At 39.3% G+C, this 19,053-nt stretch overlaps 3 protein-coding genes and 1 long non-coding RNA gene across 4 annotated transcripts; 3 read left to right on the plus strand and 1 right to left on the minus strand.

Annotated features, from left to right (window-relative positions):
* The first annotated feature begins 310 nt into the window (after nt 1-310).
* On the plus strand, nt 311-4,099 carry ppp1r27b (protein phosphatase 1, regulatory subunit 27b). The gene is made up of 3 exons (XM_040033418.1): nt 311-3,012; nt 3,115-3,265; nt 3,480-4,099. The coding sequence occupies exons 1-3, from the start codon at nt 2,787-2,789 to the stop codon at nt 3,601-3,603; spliced, it is 501 nt and encodes a 166-aa protein (XP_039889352.1). The 5' UTR covers nt 311-2,786; the 3' UTR covers nt 3,604-4,099.
* A 1,599-nt stretch (nt 4,100-5,698) lies between these two features.
* LOC120734566 lies at nt 5,699-5,959 on the plus strand. Its single transcript, XR_005696040.1, has 2 exons — nt 5,699-5,729; nt 5,805-5,959. It is a non-coding gene; the product is annotated as an uncharacterized LOC120734566 (long non-coding RNA).
* A 108-nt stretch (nt 5,960-6,067) lies between these two features.
* LOC120734561 (excitatory amino acid transporter 3-like) lies at nt 6,068-9,978 on the minus strand. Its single transcript, XM_040033417.1, has 6 exons — nt 9,634-9,978; nt 8,493-8,609; nt 7,957-8,151; nt 7,736-7,870; nt 7,091-7,198; nt 6,068-6,294 (listed from the first exon to the last, which is right to left on the minus strand). The coding sequence occupies exons 1-6, from the start codon at nt 9,693-9,695 to the stop codon at nt 6,264-6,266; spliced, it is 648 nt and encodes a 215-aa protein (XP_039889351.1). The 5' UTR covers nt 9,696-9,978; the 3' UTR covers nt 6,068-6,263.
* Nucleotides 9,979-15,016: 5,038 nt separating this feature from the next.
* Nucleotides 15,017-17,653, plus strand: LOC120734567 (THO complex subunit 4-like). The gene is made up of 6 exons (XM_040033419.1): nt 15,017-15,327; nt 16,078-16,251; nt 16,332-16,479; nt 16,594-16,660; nt 16,942-17,125; nt 17,228-17,653. The coding sequence occupies exons 1-6, from the start codon at nt 15,130-15,132 to the stop codon at nt 17,246-17,248; spliced, it is 792 nt and encodes a 263-aa protein (XP_039889353.1). The 5' UTR covers nt 15,017-15,129; the 3' UTR covers nt 17,249-17,653.
* The last annotated feature ends 1,400 nt before the right edge of the window (nt 17,654-19,053 follow it).

Below are 19,053 nucleotides of genomic sequence, written 5' to 3' on the forward strand. Positions count from 1 at the left end.
GCGTGTGTGCGTGAGTGTGGGGCAGGGAGGGGAAGCTTGAGTAGAGCGAGGTGATGTCAGCTGAACAGCGATGGTGGTGTGGGAGGGGGAATCCTAACGAAGCATTCCATCATATCCAAATTAATGTGGAAAACGTGAAATGGTGGCCAATAAATAAATTTAAAAAAAGTGTAAAAATGAAATGCCTCATGCTTTTGTTTTGTTTTTTCCCTTATTTATTTATTTTTTTTGTGTATTTTATTTGTTACTGAAACTACACACTACTGATTTATTTCAAACATGATCTAAATGAGAGCTACTCCCCCAACTGTATACGGTACATAATGTTCAATCCGGAAAAAAGTAGTCAAAAGTAAATGATTATAAATTTAAGCCCATATGGAGTATTCAAAATCAAAATGGGATTTATTAAAAATGAAATGAAGCAAAAATAAAGACCTGGAAGACAGAAGGATCTATAATAAATGTAGTTATATTAATAAGTGCAGAAAATGACCAAAAATTCCTTTTTGTTGAATCTATAGGTTACAACTGTAGATTTAGCTTTTACAGATTTGTGTTTTCAGTCTTTTATGTCACAGGTTTAAAACATGAATTATTAAAGGAGGCAGAGTCCTGATAAAGCCACAGTCTCAAAGCCAACACTCAAAAATGTCAGTGTCCTCAAAGACTAAAACTATAACACTTTTTCAACCTCTTATAGTAGTATAAATGTACCTTCTTTTTTTTGTTTTGTTTTTTGTTTTTTTCTCTGTTTCAGGTATTACTGAAGTAACTTTGGACCAAACTGGGATGCTGGAATCTCATCAATAGCACAGACAGACGTGTAGTTCATTGAAATGCTGTAATAAATAAAAACTACCCTACATATATTGTTTATGGTATTTAAAGTTGAAATTAAATCCCAGCAAAGTCGAAATGCATCGTGTGCGCACGTCTTCAGCTGTTGTGTGTTCACAGATCAGCTGAACATGCAGTACAGCCTCACAGGGCTGCTAATGTGCCCGTTGACTGGTGTTTGTGCCGCTTTCCGGCACGTAGCCAGCATACTGGAGGTCAGCAGTGGGGTCAACAGTCCAAGCCCTTTGCCCCTCCCAGTGCAGCCTTTCAGTCAGCAAACTGAGGCCTGCGAAACTGGAGCGAGGAGTTTCTCAGTCCTAAAATGTGGCTCGGTTAATTATTCTCCAGAGGCTGGGTTGTCTTCTGGTTTGTCTTATTCCACCGTGAAGGTCTCAAAGCTCCATACTAAGTGGTTAAACAAATAACTAGTCAATAAAAAAAAACCCCAGTGTGTGATTTTTCCCTCCTCGGTGAGAGCCGCAGACCTGTTCATCGATGTTCAGTTTCTAAACTTTTTAAATGACTGATTAAACTATACTGTGGACACAGGATGGTGCATGTTTAGCTGATGTAAAGTCCCCAGCATGAATTTTTGTGGTTAAAAATGATCAGGCACGCAGTCACTCAGAGTCTCATTCTCACCATCTGATGATGAATCACTGAATCCTGTAACACGCCCATGAGTCAGTCAGAGAGCGAGGGCCAGACAGGAAAAAAGGCTCACATCAGACTTTTCTTTATTGCAGAAAGCCTTTTTTTAATTCTGCTTTATTTCTCCATGCATTCACTTTTCATCCACGCCATCATTTATTCAAGTCACAGGGGAGGCTGTCTAAGCAGAGATGCTTACATCATCTTATTTATTATTACTTACTTTGCCCATATTAGCTTCTCTTCATTGGCTTCTTGTTAAAACCAGAACTTAAAATCTTTCTCTTCGCATGCAAGGTCTTAAATAATCAGTGTATCACCTTCAGTTTTCAGGCTGTACTTTTAAGATTTGGCTTAAAACTTTCCTTTTTCACCAAGCTTGTAGTTAAGGCTGTATCAGGTGACCATCCCTTAGTTGTTCTACAATAGGTAAAGGCTGCTGGGGCTTTCCCATAATGCACCGAGTGTTTCCCTGTCACTCTACATGATACCAGGAGCCGCCACAGGCTCAATACCAAACTTGATGAGAAATTTTTTTTTTAAAACAAATTTAAAAGAGGCGGAGTCAGAGGACTTCACAAATGTGTTTACATTTTTCATCTGGAGATTATCATTGAACAAAACTTCAAGGCAATTCATCCATCTGTATTTTAGCATCGCACAGCTCGAAAGACAAAAACGGCTTAAAGTGAAATGAAGAAAATCTTCACATTTAAGGAGTCTGAGGAAGACGGTGCTGCCTTACTGATAAAGAGGATGATGCAAACCCCAGTAATCTGGAAGTTACCCATCCTGTGTTACACATAATGATGACCATGATGACAGTCGTCCTTTCTTGACTGTTTGTGTCAGGCAGTTACTGGTCAACAGCCTCCACATGCCAGCAAGCTTACCCCTCTGTGACCCCCCCACCAACACCGCCTGGTGTTTACTAGAAGCCTCCATCTTCTCCCACCCCCTCCCAGCTGGCAAGATGTCACCGCTATCTTTAAGTGAACAGCATCTGGGCATGTGGGGGTGACAGCAGCGGTAAGGGTTACTGGCTGTAATGTCTGGAGACGTGAAGCTTGTGACAGGCCAGTGGGAAGGCCTGCCAGAGGGACTACTCATCTTCCAAATCTCGCCACTGGATCTGTGAGGTGTTGCATCCTAAAATAGCCCGACAGAGTATAAAAAGACCCACGGGGAGGCCGGGCCTTCAGAGGAACTCTTCACTAGAAAGCAAGAGAGCCACACTGAGAACAGACCGACTGATCTTTTTCTAGTTGCTGCATTTGAAAACTTCTGCAGAGACCATGATGAAATACTATCACTGCCCTGCATCCCAGACCTTGGGAATCAAACCTTGCATCCAGGACATCCCAATCACCTGCAGAGGCGCTGCTTCTCTGAAGCCAATCCGAAGTGTCCACTTCCCCAATGACATCCTTTTCCAGGACTATGTGCGACAGGGCGAGCTAGAAAGGATTGGACGCTTCATCCGAGCCCAGAGAGTGACGCTCGACACCATTTACCACTCCGGTGAGAGCCACGCGAATGAAAGGCTCAGTTACACTAGTAGAAATGTTTCTTCTCAGACTTTATTCAGTGCGCTAACTGTGTCCTGCTTTCCTCTCTGAGCAGGCATGGCTGCAATCCACGAGGCCGTCCTGTCTGGGAACCTGGAGTGTGTGAAGCTCCTGGTCCAGTATGGAGCAGATATCCACCAGAGAGACGAGGAGGGATGGACCCCTCTGCACATGGCCTGCAGTGATGGCTTCCCAGACATCGCACGGTGAGCCTCGAGACTTTCTCCTTTATAGTTAAAAAGTTTAGCTTAAGGGAAGATTGTGTGCAATGCAAATCCAAGGAAGCCACACGAATCGCAGTGAGCCAGCTGGAGGAGGCTGACATCATGTTTACAGTGGCTCCACAGATGTAGAAGGTCACCTCCCTGACACTGAAGCATGGTGATCTTTTTCACTGACGACGGTTTATCTTTCTTTCAGCTTTCTTCTCTCCCTGGGTGCCGACCCCGAGCTGGAGAACGACTGCGGGGAGAAGCCGGCTGATCTCATCGATGAGGACAACAAGGAGCTGCTGGAGCTTTTCGGGCTAGCTGCCAACGACTGAGACTCCCTGAAGCAGCCTTTAAACCCTGAAAATCGTCTGCTCTGCAGGAATGGTTAGGCAAAGCCACGTCGGTCCAGGATCCTGACTCTGTGAGGTGCCTCAACTTTGATCCAGGACTGCGGAGGACTGGTGGAAGGAGCGCTGACAGAGCTGGTCTGGATGCCCTCTGAGTGGAGTCGATGTTCGCTGGAAGGAGGACTCCACCTAAAACTCCAGCAGCACAGATTTGTTGTTTCCTGTCAGGGCTTCAGATCTTTTTTTTTTAAATGCTGTGAACGAAATGAATCTTTGGATTTTGTTTGGTAGGAACTTTACGACTTCTGCCTGTTGAAAGCTTTGAACTAACAAAACCAAACAGGCTGCAGTGTGTGCAGTGTGCAGCTTATCAAGTTGGTTACTTGTGCCTTTTGATTATTGTGAGTTAAATGTTCTCTTTATAGTCTTTTGTATGACTTTTTATACTTATTTTTTAAATAAAGTTTATCAGTTTGTCTGACTTTGCCGTCATTTCCCTGCTTAACGTGAAAAAACCTCTGTCTCATGTTTCACATGAAGATATGTCAATGCTGCATTTGCATCTTTAAAATGACATCAAACTAATCGATCACAGAGGAAAACCGCAAAAAGCCATCATAGCCTCTTGTGCCAAAAACTGCAGTACCTCCAGTGACCACTTGAGGCTGGCTCCAGTCCATCCCATTTTAAAGCGTCGAGATGAGCATTTTGCTTCCCCACGTTGGTATGAATATTAAAAATATAAGGTTAATTCATAATAAATCAAAATGAATGACTGAGCCCACAAAACTTATCTCAGCACTGTTTACAGAGGTCAGAGGTGAAGGATCATTTGCATAGGAAACTTATGGCCAACTATGGAAGCACATCCTGGGAGCGTTTCAGCCACAGCAGCCTCAGGTCAGCTAACTGGTGGGACAAAATGAAAAAGGTATTCTGGACGTATGCCCTCAACACTGCCACTTTTAATGAGGACTTACTGTAGATCTATTTCTTACAGTCAGTATGTTGGTCCTAAATTTGACCCAAGTGACTGGCACTGACCTGAAAATATTGTGTTTCCTCAGTGAGCGCAGTGTCTTCAGTGTATCTGCTCTATTTTAGTGTCCGTTTTGTTTTGGGTTTCAGTCTCTTGTGGCTACTCTACCCTGACTTTGCACTTCCTGTGAGATGCCCTGAGAGGATAGAGAAATAATGCATGTGCTTAGCTTTCCCCGTGTTGAGGGAACCGGTAATTGTTCTGTTGAAATCTTTGTGTCTCTGCAGCCTGAAGATTAAGATTTTTTTTAACTTGTTCAAATTTTTGGCCATAATCTTTTGACTTTTCTTTTTTTCTCATTCCGTTTATTGAGCACAGGTGAGTTGAGGGACACCACTAATACTTCAACTAGTTTTTGTTTTTTCACCTTTTTGGTTTGTGGTAAGGCATAATAGCTGCTTTGACATAATAATAACTTTATTTGTAAAGCACTTTTCAAAACCCAAGTGCTTTATAGTTAGAATAAAAGCCGAATACAGAGATGTATGTGGAAACATGCAGACACATAAACAAACAGCTTATCATCCATAAAGTCAGATATTCACTCCAACTATGGCCAAAATAAATAGGAAAAGATTAAGGGATATATTAATATGAGTCACCGAACTGCTAAATATTTCAAAATATGGACGAGAAAGACCAGTGTGGGCCTAATATTACAGCATTGTTTTTGTGTTCTCTCCAGTTTCTGCTGTCCAGTATCAGCCTCCCTCTCTGCCAGTGATTGTTTTCTAACACGTGTATGATGTTCGTAATGCATAAACACAAAATTCAACATAATTTCAGACTGCATTTGGATTTTTAGAGACGTTTGCACCAGCAGACGTGCAGCAACATGAAAATGAGGCCAAAAGTGATTATATGAATTTTATTCTAATCCAAATAATAACTAGATTTACTCCATTGTTGTAAAGGCTCACCTTTTAGCACATTCACTTCACCAGATGCACCTTGTTTCTTTTCGTCACCTTTGATTGGGTGTGGTGCTTGGCCTTAATTGCACTCACCTGTCACTCGTTATATAAGGACTGCACTCACCTACTCTTCACTCCCACATGGGGCGGCAGCTGAGGTGAGTTTCTCTTTGAGGCTCCTGAGTTCATGTATCATTTTGAGTTACTTAAATCATACTTTATGTCCTTTTTAGAGAGAGCAGTCCATGTGTGTCTTTCTTTCCTTTACCCGTTATACAATAAAACGACAAAACCTGCAAATGATGACTGCTTATTCTCATTCTAATCCGATGAGCCCATGATGATGACTACTGAAACCCTGAACCTTCCTTCCTCCAAAACACCATCAATCGAAATTAAATACATTTCAATAACTTTCAACAGCTTGTTACATAAATTTAATAGAAGTGTATATACAGGTGAGAATATTTAACAAGACTCATCTATTCCATTTTTACACCGATCAAAGGGCTTTTGTACCACATCCACTGCTCCACTGTACTCATCACTAAATCATTAAAACTGGGTCTCAGGATGACGGGTTGGGGTCGAGCTGCTCCGCTGCATCACTGAACTCGGAGAATGGATTTTCCGGTGGGATATATAGGGACTCGTTATCGGAGTCCCTGTCGCTGAGGTGGACCTGGATCTGGTCAGGGGCAGCATCTGCAGCTGAAATCCATCCTAACAAAGACAAGTAAGATGTTGTCCTTTAAGATCTACAACAAACTGAACATTTTCCATCTCACAAACATGTGACAAAGTCTGTATAAAGATGGATGTATCTGCTGCAACATCGCCCACTGGTCAAGGAAGTTTTGTTACCAAGTCGAGGCATTTTCTGTTTTGAGCCCCAGTGTGATGAGAGAGGGGGGAAAACGCACGGTGAAATCATCGCTTTTAGGATGACCAAAAATGACAAAATAAACCAAGTTTTGTTCAGTATGGCCTGAAATTAGCAACTGAGTCTAAACTTAATATGTGGCGTGTTTATTGAGTTCACAGAAGGAGCTAAAGGCCATTTTTTTCAGGCTTTTACTGGCCTGGAAGTTAATTGTGGCCACAGATATCACTCCTGGTTCAAGGCACTCAGCATCGGGGTCTGAACAGGGAAGCTAGCATGTATGTCCGTCTTTTATATTGTTTATAAATGTGTCTCAAGGTGGTTTTATTTGTGATGAACAGTTTTCATTTAAACTTTAAAATCTGAGATCTTTCCTATTGCTCTTTATATCCTCTGACTCTGTTTTTGCATTGGGGGTTTTCATTCAGAATTCCATCTTCTAAAGAGAATCACTCGGGGATCTCCAGTTCTAGTTTATTAGCTCTCAAAGCTGCAGAACTCCTGACTACAACTAATACAGTTCAGCCTTCAGAAAAGGCTAAATTATCATATCGTAACAACAACAAATCCTAAATGGGCCTTAAGGACCTCTGAGAAAATCTTATGGTTAAAAAGAAAAGAAGTCATCATAGTTACTGTATCATTTCCTGTCTGTGCTCCTCCAGTTCTTTTTTGGACACTTCATAGATGATCGACACACCAATGCAGTCTGAAAAGACGTTGGCGACGGTGTTGCATCGATCTCTGAAAGGCAAAGAATGACCACAGAACGCAGTCAGTCAGCAAATCGTTCTTTCTGAACTCTGATAATGAGTTTCAACCCTCAAACACATGAACAGCTAAACATAGCACATCAATACAAATATGAACAGTCATCATAGTGGTGATGATGTGGGTTTGTTTTGCAGCCACAGGCCTTCAGCAGCTTTCAGTCATTGAGCCGACCATGAACTCTTCTGTATATCAAACTATTCTAGAGTCAAATGTGAGGCCATCTGCCGACAGCTAAAACCGGGCTGAAAAAGAGCTGTGCATAAATGAATGCCTGAAAACCTGAATGAACTGAAGCGGCATTGTTGAAAAGAGTGGGCTGAAATTCCTCCACAGTGACATGCAAGATGATAAAGCCCCACAAAACAGTCACTTCGAGTTACTGCAGGACTTCAGGAATTTGCTGAGATCTTTGGAACTTTACACAAACACAGCAAACAGTTTTTAAGATGTGAAAATGCAGCAGTAGTAATGTGTCAGACATTAAAATGAACAGAAAGCAAAACTTACAGGAGCCATTCTACAGCCACCAGAATAGAGGCATCCTGAGCAGGCAGGCCGACCGCTGTCAGAACAAACAGAGTGGTCACTGCTCCTGTAGCTGGGATCCCTCCTGCGCCGATGCTGGTGGCTGCTGCCGTCACACTGCACACCAAAGCAAAGCATACAGACTCTTCAGAGTCTGCATGATGCATTTTTAAAGGCCTGAAACAACAGAAATACTGACGTACGCAATGGTAAATAACTGGCTCAAGTTCAGATTGATGCGGTTGAGCTGGGCGATGAAAACGACTGCGACCACTTCGTAAAGGACGCTTCCGTTCATGTTGGTGCTGGTGCAGATGGGCAGCATGAAGCGAGGGACTTTTCTGTTGATCCTCAGTTTCTCCTCACAGCACAAAAACATCAGGGGCAATGCAGCAGAGCTATGAGAGGCAGCACATCATTTGTTAGTGCTTGAACAGTTATGGAATTATAAAACATTTACTCGGTCAGCTGTGGGGCCTGTGCTAAAACCTTTTCTTTATCTGGCTTCACTTAAACCAACATATTTTACAAAGAAGTCAGACTATATCAGAAATTAATAATAGAAACTGGCTGCAACACAAGTAGCAGTATTGAGAAAATGGAAAAATGTGTCATAAATAAAGCCTAACAGAAGCCAGGAAGGAAAAAGTGAACCACCTTCATAAGCCTGTAAATCCAGGATTACATCTGAACTTACCCTCTGATTACAACAGAACACCGCCCTCAGTGTGTGTCTTACCTGGATGAGATCAGCATTGCAGTGACTAAAGTGACCGCTCTCATGACAAGGAGGGGGTTACGCCTCACAAACAAGAAAAAGATCATTGGCAGAATCACCAGGCCATGGATCAGAAGCCTGAAAAAACAGTATATACACAGCCAACTGTGATTATACCAAATACAGTTTCTCACTGCCTAAAACAATGAGACTCAACTGAAGGATTTATATATCTCCATTGTTCCAAATCCCCCCCAAAGAAGACTTTTTTTTTTTAGATAACAGACCTATCTGGTAGTTAGTCACTTCTGACAGAAACCCTTCATTTTTGTTTTTTAGCCTTCAGTGTGCTAATTTTTCCATCCCACAACTTTGTAAAAGATTTGGATAAAAATGAAAGTTACTCTGAATGAATCATCAGTGTAAACCCTGTCTGTTAGATTTTCAAACGAACAATGAGTATTTTTATTTACACTTGCAATTTAAAAAAGAAATAATGCTGTTTTGGTATAAACTAGCACATTTGGTTTTTATTTTGTATTTCTTTTTTATTCTTTCTGTTTTATTGTAATATTTAATTTTAGTAAATAAATTGCAGGAGCAACCTTTTCTAATGTTCCCATGTAAACGTTATTTGAATTATTTCAACAGCAAGGAGGTATCAGCAGCTTTCAACTGTCAACAGTGGAAACGGTGAAAACACCTGCGATGGCTCCATTAGCCCACTAGATGTAGCTGTTTAACCTGGTGGGATTTTCACCTGCAACAAATATGCCAAAAAGAGAGAGTTCTGATCATCTGTGACCAGCTAAACATTTTAATAACAGCTGCTATCAACATAAAAGAAAAAGAAGGAAATAAAGAAACCACTGGCGCATGCGCAATTAATATTGACGTTATTTTAATTCACATTTACCCTGATTAAAATTCAGTAATTAAGCCTGTGGACTTGCCTCATACTGTTTGACTTGCATCAGAAGTAAATTAACCCTGTAAGTTTATTTATAAAACACTTCCACAGACATTTAGTCACGGAGCGCTGTGCAGCTAAACAATAACCTGGAATAATCACAATAAAGTGAAATTAAAATACATTTAACAGCAGCACAAAACCATACCGCTCAGAACAAAGTAACTGGTGGGTTAACCAGTTATCACTTACCACCAGCAACCCCCAACACACTTAGGAACAAAAACGTGTTGACCAGGACAAAGTTCCAGCATTTGAGCAGCCTTTGCCTCCAGATCGCAGCATCGGCAGCGGCAGCAGTGTTTTCCTCCTCACGACTGTTAGTCGCCATTTTTCTGCCGCACAGTTAGCTAAAAAAATTAGACAAAGCGACATTCGCTGGCTACTAATCAGGCATTTATAAAATAATTTATAATTAGATATTTATGAACAAAGTTAAGAAACCATTTCGATAAATAAATAATGAATATAATGAACATAAAATGATCGCAAGCCTCAGAAATCTGACTTTTACCGACTTTTCACAGGTATTCTAGGATGGAAGTCACGTGACCACCAGGCGAAACTCCTTGGCGCGCTGATTCCAACTTTTGATTGTTTGTTTGTTTGTGATCGTTTTTATTTATTTATTTATTTTGTCTTTGGAGAAGTTTGTCTATTTATTTATTTATTCTGTGAGAAAATTTGGTCAGTGTGAGGAATAGGAAAAAATACAAATAAAAATGTACTAATGAAAAGAAAGGACGAGGGCACAGAAGTTATTACAAACTGAATTCAAAAGAGGAGATGAAGGCTCGCTGGCTTTCTCATTTGCTCATTCTTGGACTGTTTAAAAGTCAAGTTTCATTTCATTGTTCAGCTGGTGAACATTGGGTTTCCTGCCAGAACATTTGCATTGATAAGAATGAGAATAACTTTCTTGATCCCAAAGGGAAACTTGAGTGTCTGACATAACTCATGTCCTATTTGTATGAGAATTTAAAAGCCTGATGGCTGTGGGTGCGAATGATCATCCAGTACTGATGTTTTTCTGTTCCTGTACCACCCGCAGTGTGTCCAATCTGCCAGCTTCCTTCACTGCTTTGCCCAGCCTCCTTGCATCCATGTTTCTGATGCTGTCTTCCCAGCAGGCTGCAGCATAGAAAATCACACTTGCAGTTACAGACTGACAGAACATCTCCAGCAATTTACTGCAGATGCCGGGAGATCTTAGTTTCCTTAACAAATAGAGGCGACTCTGCCCTTTTATGTTTAGTTTGTATCTAGGGTTTTAGAGAGGTTCATACTGAGGTAGTTTTTGTGATGACCTGTAAAACTTAAAACAGTGCAATCAATGACATAATTCCCTGATTAGTCAACTCGCAGAAAATTTTAACTTTTTTTTTGCAAAAAAGTGCAACACAAGGTTCAGGTTCACAAAGTTGAATGTATACTTACTTTCCTTTTATTTGGGGACTGTTTCTTAAAAATATACAAATTGCAGGTGTCATTTTTTTCATTTCTACTTAACATTTCCAGCACAGAACTGTTGTAATTGAATTTTTCTCATGTGGTTTACTGTGTTGCTTTTGTTTTAGTTTTGTGTTCTTTTCATGACTTTAACTTTGAAAACTCAAAGAACTGCGAGCTCATTTTCATTAAAGTGAGCTGTCTTCTGATCTGAGCAAACATTCCCTGCTACGTCCAGCTGTCTGCCAGCTTTTTCTGGCTCAGAAATTTTCCTTTTTTTTTCCTTTTTTAATTTTTTTATTTTATTTTAATCTGTCAGTCATAGTGGTCATTTTTGTGTGCCTGATATTTCTAATAGTAACACTAATTTAAATTAGCCCCATATATTTTCATTACAAAGCTGTTATCGAGGGTGTTGTTTTAATTTTTCTTGTTTTTAATACTGCCAAAAAGCAGTTGATGCAAATCACTTTAAACTGCAATGTAAAAATTCAAATGTCAGACAGATTTGGGCTCAGAGAGGGGAGGCCATCTGCTTCAGCTAGTGAAGGTACAGCTATTAGTTTTGTATCATAAATACTAAGATAATAAATTTTATTAGTTTACTGGTTTCCATGCTTTCACTTCAATACTGTGATTTCCTCGACTCATCAAACCTTATTTTATTCATGGTCCAGTTTGGTCGGGTTTTACCGAAGCTCTAACAAACTGATGCTGCTATTTAATTTGACCAAAGCTAAAAATAAGTCAATACAGTTTATTTATAAACCATATTTTTGTTCAAGAATATACTTATTAATTTCCAACATGAAACAAAGTAGAAGAAAGAAACTTAACAATATCTGTTTTTTGAATCCAGCAGTGGATAAATTGCAAACAGATAAAGAGCAGAGAGGTGTGGGATAAGAGATAAGAGATGGGTCCGTGGACAGGTTTGTGAAACTCAAAAGGACAGCGATGATCTGATTGTAACGTCAGTGACTCCACACTAAAAGGTCAACGACTGAAGATATATAATTGTTGCTTGAGAGAGTTGAGTGAGAGGATCTGAATGGATTTTATTGTTATTCTTCAACTGTTAGTAGGTGTGGCTGCTAAGTTAATGGACCGCTGATGTGGTAGTTTATATTTCTAATCAACAGATTAATTAGATTAGTGCAGATACAAGATCAAAGGTAAGAAATGTGGCGTGATAGAAAGCGGGCTAACATCTTGTAACTTCTATTTACAGGTTCCTCATTTGATTTGGTCTTTATTCAAAACATTTTTGTAATGAAAGTACGTTTATGGAAATAGCTGATTATACAGCAAAAACACAAACAGATGTCAATGTCATGTCCCCGGGGGCCAAACCTGACCTTTTGAAAGATTTGGCTTACCTGTTTGTAGCTGTGGTAGTTTCTTTATATCACGTTCATTGTCAGTTTTATTGCTACGAGTTCCTTTAACAGCTTGCAATCGAAAAGAAAGTCTTTTTCTTCTTCCTGCTCCTTTTCACACATGGTTGTAGTGCTTTATTGATAGAAAGTGTGATTGGTTTGTTTGATCTGTTGTACCAAGTGTGAAATAAATAAATAAATGAAATGAAAAGAAAGTCTTTAAGTATTTTGCCAGAACTCTCAAAGAGTATTCCTCACTGACACTGAGAGCTAACAGGACTAGTTTTCTAAGGTTAACTGGTTGACATGATGTATTGAAGAGAAGAATCATCAGACACTTTTATGTTCCACAGAGCCGTAAACTCAAATCTAAACAGCGTAAAATCAAATAATTGGCCTGGTGATGATCTCACCGTATACATTTTGCTTGGAAACTGTCATTAACCTCATAACTAATGTTTCCTTTTTGCTGCATGTGGCAGTTATACACATCAAATTCAAATCAATTCAATGTGGTTAAAATCAGATTTATGAACATTATGATAGCTTATACCCAAGGTAAAGTATCTCTGAGAAAACCCAAGAAATCAGATTATCCCCTATGAACAAGTTAACTCTATGCTTTTGAGTGGATTAATTTGCAGTTTATTTGTTCAGCTGGGTGAAACTGCTAGGTAAATACAATTAGCATTAAAGAAACTAAAATTTAGTCCCCTATAGTATTCTCTTTTTAATTCCAATAATCCACAAGGTTTTTAAGACATAACCTGTAGTAATCATTTCAATTTTAATGAACAACACGTATCTTTTTGAGCTCCAGGCTTTCTCCAGAACTCCAAACATTAAAATCCTCAAAGGAATCAATAACCTTCTACCAGTTTGAATGAATTATTAGGGGTTTATTGTAGCTGCATTTGCTTTTCTTTGTAATAGTTTTTGTCATGTCCCACCAATGTCTGAGTGTGTTTGTAGTGACCTTTGTACTGACATGTTGACCTGCAGGAATCTTTGCTGTTTTCTTCAGTCATGAAATAAAAACACTTTAGAAAGGTTTCTGCCTGCGGGATAAAAAGGCTGTACAGTCCCACAAAAAGAAGGATCACCTGATCACTCTACGTAGGTCCACAATCAATATCATTTCATCATTTTAAAACTTACAGTAAATCAAACATGTTTTCTACATCAGTGTCAGAAAATATAACAAACTTTTCATTAAATTAATAAATCACTGGAATATCACATCTAATCCAACAAACTAATCCACTTATTGGTTTGTTGGATTGATTAAATTCATCATTTTTAAATACACTTGTTGCTGAATATTAGATTTTGTAGAAGCACCAGTGGTGTGAAACATGTAAACAGTCAGGAGGATGCAGGAAAAGGTGTGGGCCTGTAGGTGGGTTTCAGACACATAAACGGTTAGGCTCTCAGTGTAATGCGAATTATTCTGCAAATTAAAGCCACCAACTGAAATCCTCAGGCAATGTTTGAAAGCAGTTCAGTAACAGCTCTGGGTGGTCATTGTTGTTTTTTCTATGACCGTTGACAGTGCTGCTTACAGGTTACAGCTTACCGAAACTATGTTGCCAAACTTTGTTCCTTATCTGTGGTATCAAAGTACTACTAAACTACTTCAGCAGTAACAGTGAAAATGCAGCTAGTACACAATCTCAGATTTTATTTGCATGTATAAAATTGGTGCTTTTTGTGTTTGGAAAATGTCAAACTATTAAATTGCATGAGAAAAAAAATCATAATTTACATCAGAGCGGATCTTCTAATATAACATATTTCTAATTTTCAAAAGTTTGATTCCTTTTTTTTCTGCTGTGTATAATCCCGGTAAGAAGAAGAACTTCTTATTCATTTGTGTTCTTCTGTCATATTAACGCTACCTCTTTTTATTACTATTGTTGTTTCTTTTAAAATGTTGACTTGAATTTAACTTTTCATAAACATTCACAAAGCGATATTTCAGTTAAAACAAATCTATCACTTACATATAACAGTTTAATGAAGAATACTGTATAAGAATGAGTCAAAACAGTTTGTCTAAATATTTCTGATTCTGGCTTCTCTACACTGGCTCCCTATATTTTTTTAGAATCACTTTAAACATTTTACTGATTGCTTTTAAAGAACTTTTGTGTCTGGAGCTAGAAAGCAGAAATGTTGACCCAATATGTCTCAGATGCCAACACAAGGCCTTTGAAGTCCATCATCATGGTAATAAAAACTTTTGCCATCAACCAAACCATAAAAAGTTAGGGCTTGTGGAGTCAGGGACCTCCTTGAAATCTTCTCCTAAATCAAAAATTTGTTTTAAAAAAATCTTTTGATGGCCACAAGCTTTGAGCTGCTTTATTTACGATATTCCCTGCCAAATATTACTTTTTAATTATTTGTAGTTTTCATGGTCAGAAATTGAACGTTTGTCTTTTGTAGGTTTTATTCTCAGTGCTTGAGGCAACTGTTGGTGCGATTTGGTGCTATGTAAAAAAAATGTAAATAAAATTGAACCGAATTCTCTGTTTAAATCTGTCCTGCTTATATCAAGCAAAACGGTTTTTGATACTTCATTGTGTTTTGGAAATGTAAAAATATTATATATCACACTTATCCTTTAAATATAGAAAATGCTACATATTCATTTACATATTAATCGTTTACTATTAAAGTTCAATAAAGTGTCTTTTTTTTTTCAAAAGGCGGAGCTTCTGCGTCAGCGAAGCTTCCCTCTGACGTCATTTCCGTCAATTTCAACATCGTGCCGCCGGTAGCTTATAAACAGCCTCCTCTGCACGCTTTGTCGGTAGTCTTTGTCTGTCTTCTTTGTCGGTGAAGTTTGAACAGCGCCATGGGTGATAAGATGGACATGTCTCTGGACGACATTATCAAGATGAGCAAGAAAGGAGGCGGAGGCGGAGGTGGAGGCCGCGGGAGAGGAACGTTCGCCCGGGCTGGAGGCTCAGGTCGAGGCGGCGGGCCGTCGAGGCCGGCGCGGGGCCGACAGAGCAACTTCAACCGAAACAACAGATCCACGCCGTACACGAGGGTATGGAAGAAAAGCGGTTGAAATTGTGAAAATAGTTAAAATATTGGAAATGTATTTTAAAATGCGTCATTAAAGGTGTAATTACGTGATTACGGACTTCCGGAAACTAGCATGGTTCAGTTAACAGTAACAGGAGAAGCTAGGAGCTGAACCAGCATGGACTCTGAGGGACTTTTCTGTGCCTGTTTTCTTGTATTTCTTCGGCTGCTGTGATTGATATGGATGTTTTACCCTCGCTGCAGTGGGGGTTTTTTTTTTTTTTGTTTTTTTTTTTGCTGTTGTTGTTTTTTGTTTTTGGCTTTGTCAGCATTTTATAGCCTGCTCGCGCAAAAAGAGCCGAAATCCTGTCTACCAAACTATTTTTTTTTTTGCCTCCTGACAAAACTGCTTCAAAGTGGGGCCCTTGCTTCATTTTTTTGGCCGCATAATTAACATGGGGCTTTTTCCAACCTGTGGAAACTCGCTGCCTTACTGTCACCACCTCTGTGGAAAGAAGAGTGTTTTCAGGCACTGAAGAAAGACTCTCATCCCTTTTGAATGGACTCCTCCTGTGAAGACCTGGATGATGCCTCTAGCCTGATTCCCGTGATGTTTATAGGGAGTAATGACCGTAAACTGGTTATTAGATTACATTTTTCAATAGCCTTCAGACATTCAATATTCAAGTGCTTTAAGCCATCATAGTAGCACTCTGAGTTTCCTAGAACAAAACACAAACTAAGCCTGTATTTAATTTTTTTGTCTCCACAGCCCAGAGAGTTGCCCGATAAATGGCAGCACGATATGTTTGAGGAGCATGTTGGTGGACGTGCTGGAAACAGTGGTGGAAACGGCGGCGGAAACAGTGGTGGAAATGGCGGAGGAAACGGCAGCAAGCTGCTGATTTCCAATCTGGACTTTGGTGTCTCTGATTCTGATATCAGGGTAATTATCTAAGCTCAGATCTATTTTGCTCACTTCAGATGCTGAGGAATGGCACTGATTTTCCAGATTTTACTTTTTAGGAGCTGTTTGCTGAGTTCGGAGCATTGAAGAAGGCATCTATACACTATGATCGGTCTGGTCGCAGTAAAGGAACTGCAGACGTCCACTTTGTAAATAAGGCAGATGCACTGAAAGCCATGAAGCACTATAACGGCGTACCGCTTGATGGTGAGGATTTGTTCCCATGCTTGTTCTCTTGTTTAGGCGTGTGCACATGGGTGTTGTTAATGGTAACTAACTAAATTTATACTTCTGTTATTTTTATTTATTTTTTCCCGCCAGGCCGCCCTATGAAAATCCAACAAGCCACTTCAGAATTCGACACAGAGAACAGACAGAATACACAAGGGTATGTTTTTTTTTGTTTTTAAAAAAAAGGATCCGGGGTTGTAAATCAAGGTTGATGGGTTAATGTGATGACATAGGCATTGAAAATGGGTTATGATGTTACGCAGTAAAAAAATAAATAAATCAATTTATGTATTACACGGATTTTGAGATTTGATAAGTGATTTATTGCAAAATCGACAACAAATTCCATTAATTTTCTTCCATTTATCTGGGTGGGGGGAGCTTGTTCGGCTTTTACAGGTTCTCTGGAGTAACCCTCTTTCTTTTTATCGTTTGCAGCTCAAACAAAGGTTTTGATCGGACTAGGCTCGGTCAGCCCAGGGTTGAAAGGCGGCGAGGAGGTGGTGGTGGTGGAGGCGGCGGCGGCGGTGGAGGTTTCAGAGGCCGCGGGAGGGGAGGAGGAAACAGACCCCAGCTTTCTGCAGAGGAACTTGATGCCCAGTTGGATGCCTATAATGCTGAGGTATGTAATCAGGCTGCATAAAATCAGTTTCATTAATTATTTGGATAATACTGTGAACACTATTTTCTAATCGGTTTCTTCTTCTTTTTTTCTTCATCTTAGTGTAAGATGGACACCAGTTAAAAGGACTCTGCTGGGATGACGCTCCCATTCCTTTTATCATTTTTTTTATTTTGGCTAATCAGATGTGATGGATCAGACCCTTGTGTTTTAAAGACATTTTGTATGGACCATTTTTTTTGTTTTGGGTGTTATTTTCAAATTTTCTCTTTTTATAACCATAAAACCATGTTATCAGGATTCAGGAACTGTTGTTGCCTTAAACCTGTAATGAGAATCTTTGTTCTCTTTTTTTTTTTTTTGTACAAACATGGTTGAATGACAGACTTCTGAATGTAAATTTAAAAACAAAAAAAGTTGCATTTTAATGTACACTGGTTCTGTCACTCAGTACTGTATATTTGACACATGGACACGTTCAAAGGATTTTGTACATAAATTCATGATATTGAGTCATCTTTAGAAAAACGTCTCTCGTCTTCTTGGACTCCTCACAGTGGTGCCAAATGTTGACTGGCCATGCTCAGGCCAACTACTGAAACCATGTTAAACTAAAGCCTTTGTCTTTGTAATGGTGCATTCTCAAAGCACCACACAATGAATTACCTGAGAAGTCTCTACCATTGGTACTCTTCCTCATACAAGATCAACATCTTGATCTTGCTGCTTGTACCTCTTCATATTGTCTTTGCTCCGTCTTCTTGGTGGTGTCTCTCATATGTTCAGTATCTGAATTGACATTAGGGCTGCAGCAACCGATTATCTTAGAAATTGAGTAATCTTGGTTATTTAATCAAGTAATTGGATAGGAAATACTTTTCTCTAATGAGCAATACTAAATATACAAGGGGGGGGGGTGCAGGTTTTTCAAAATGAACTCCTTGCAATGCTTTAATGAAAACGTTTGTCAAGAAGGACAACTAAACCCTTTGTATTAATGTGCAAATAAATTAAATTTAAACCAAAAACACAAGTAAAAAATGCATAAATAACTTAAGGTACATTCAGAAGGTCAAAGCCAATAAAATATGATGTGTATGAAGTTTACCTTTACTTCCCAGTAAAGCTTTTATTGCTGATTACAGAGCTGCTGTTTTGGACACTAGAAACACGTTTTCTCTCGCTCCACCTGAGCTCAGCTGCTCTTCGCAGCGTGTGTGCAAACTGCACCAGTGTCATCCTCACTGCTGCTGTTGTGTTATCAGTGTGTGTGGGGTTAACATTGTCAAACATTTTCTTCAAACACTGCTCCTAAGTACCATTTCAGGTCTGTTTTTAAATCACAAATGTTTCACATTTCCATAGCAACAGTGGTATGAGCTGTGCTTTAAACAGCATCGAAACAAAGAATTTGTATTAATAATTTTTTATAATCGAGTTATTCGAATTACTCGATAATTCGTAGCTCTAACTGATAACTTTCAGCATCACACAGTGAAACTAATGTAGTCATGTTTTATCTTATAATTTTATAAAAATGTAAACAAATTTCAAGACAAGACTTGTATTTCTTCATGTCTAGACTACTGCAAAAGCCTTTTTACTTCCTGCACTCATTTTTGCATTTGAACACTGGCTTCCAGAATGTTATAGAATTGATGTAACTGATAATTAGTTTTAAGGCCATTGGCTTTACAACTTCTGCATCTTTCAACTGCAGCTGTGCGATAATGATCCACACGGGGATGCCGGTCCCTGCCTCACTGAAGACTTAAGGCAACAGTGTTTGCAGTCAGTGCCCCGAGGCACTGGTCCTAGGTTATTAATAAATAATAATGGCTTTTATTTTTGGCTATTAGCAAATAGACCAGGAAAGGGCCAGAATAAAACAAAGAAACAGAAAACAACTAATTGAATTAGATGGAAAG

Source organism: Simochromis diagramma, unplaced genomic scaffold (assembly GCF_900408965.1).
Source record: "Simochromis diagramma unplaced genomic scaffold, fSimDia1.1 OVJJ01000571.1, whole genome shotgun sequence".
Classification (NCBI taxonomy): domain Eukaryota; kingdom Metazoa; phylum Chordata; class Actinopteri; order Cichliformes; family Cichlidae; genus Simochromis; species Simochromis diagramma.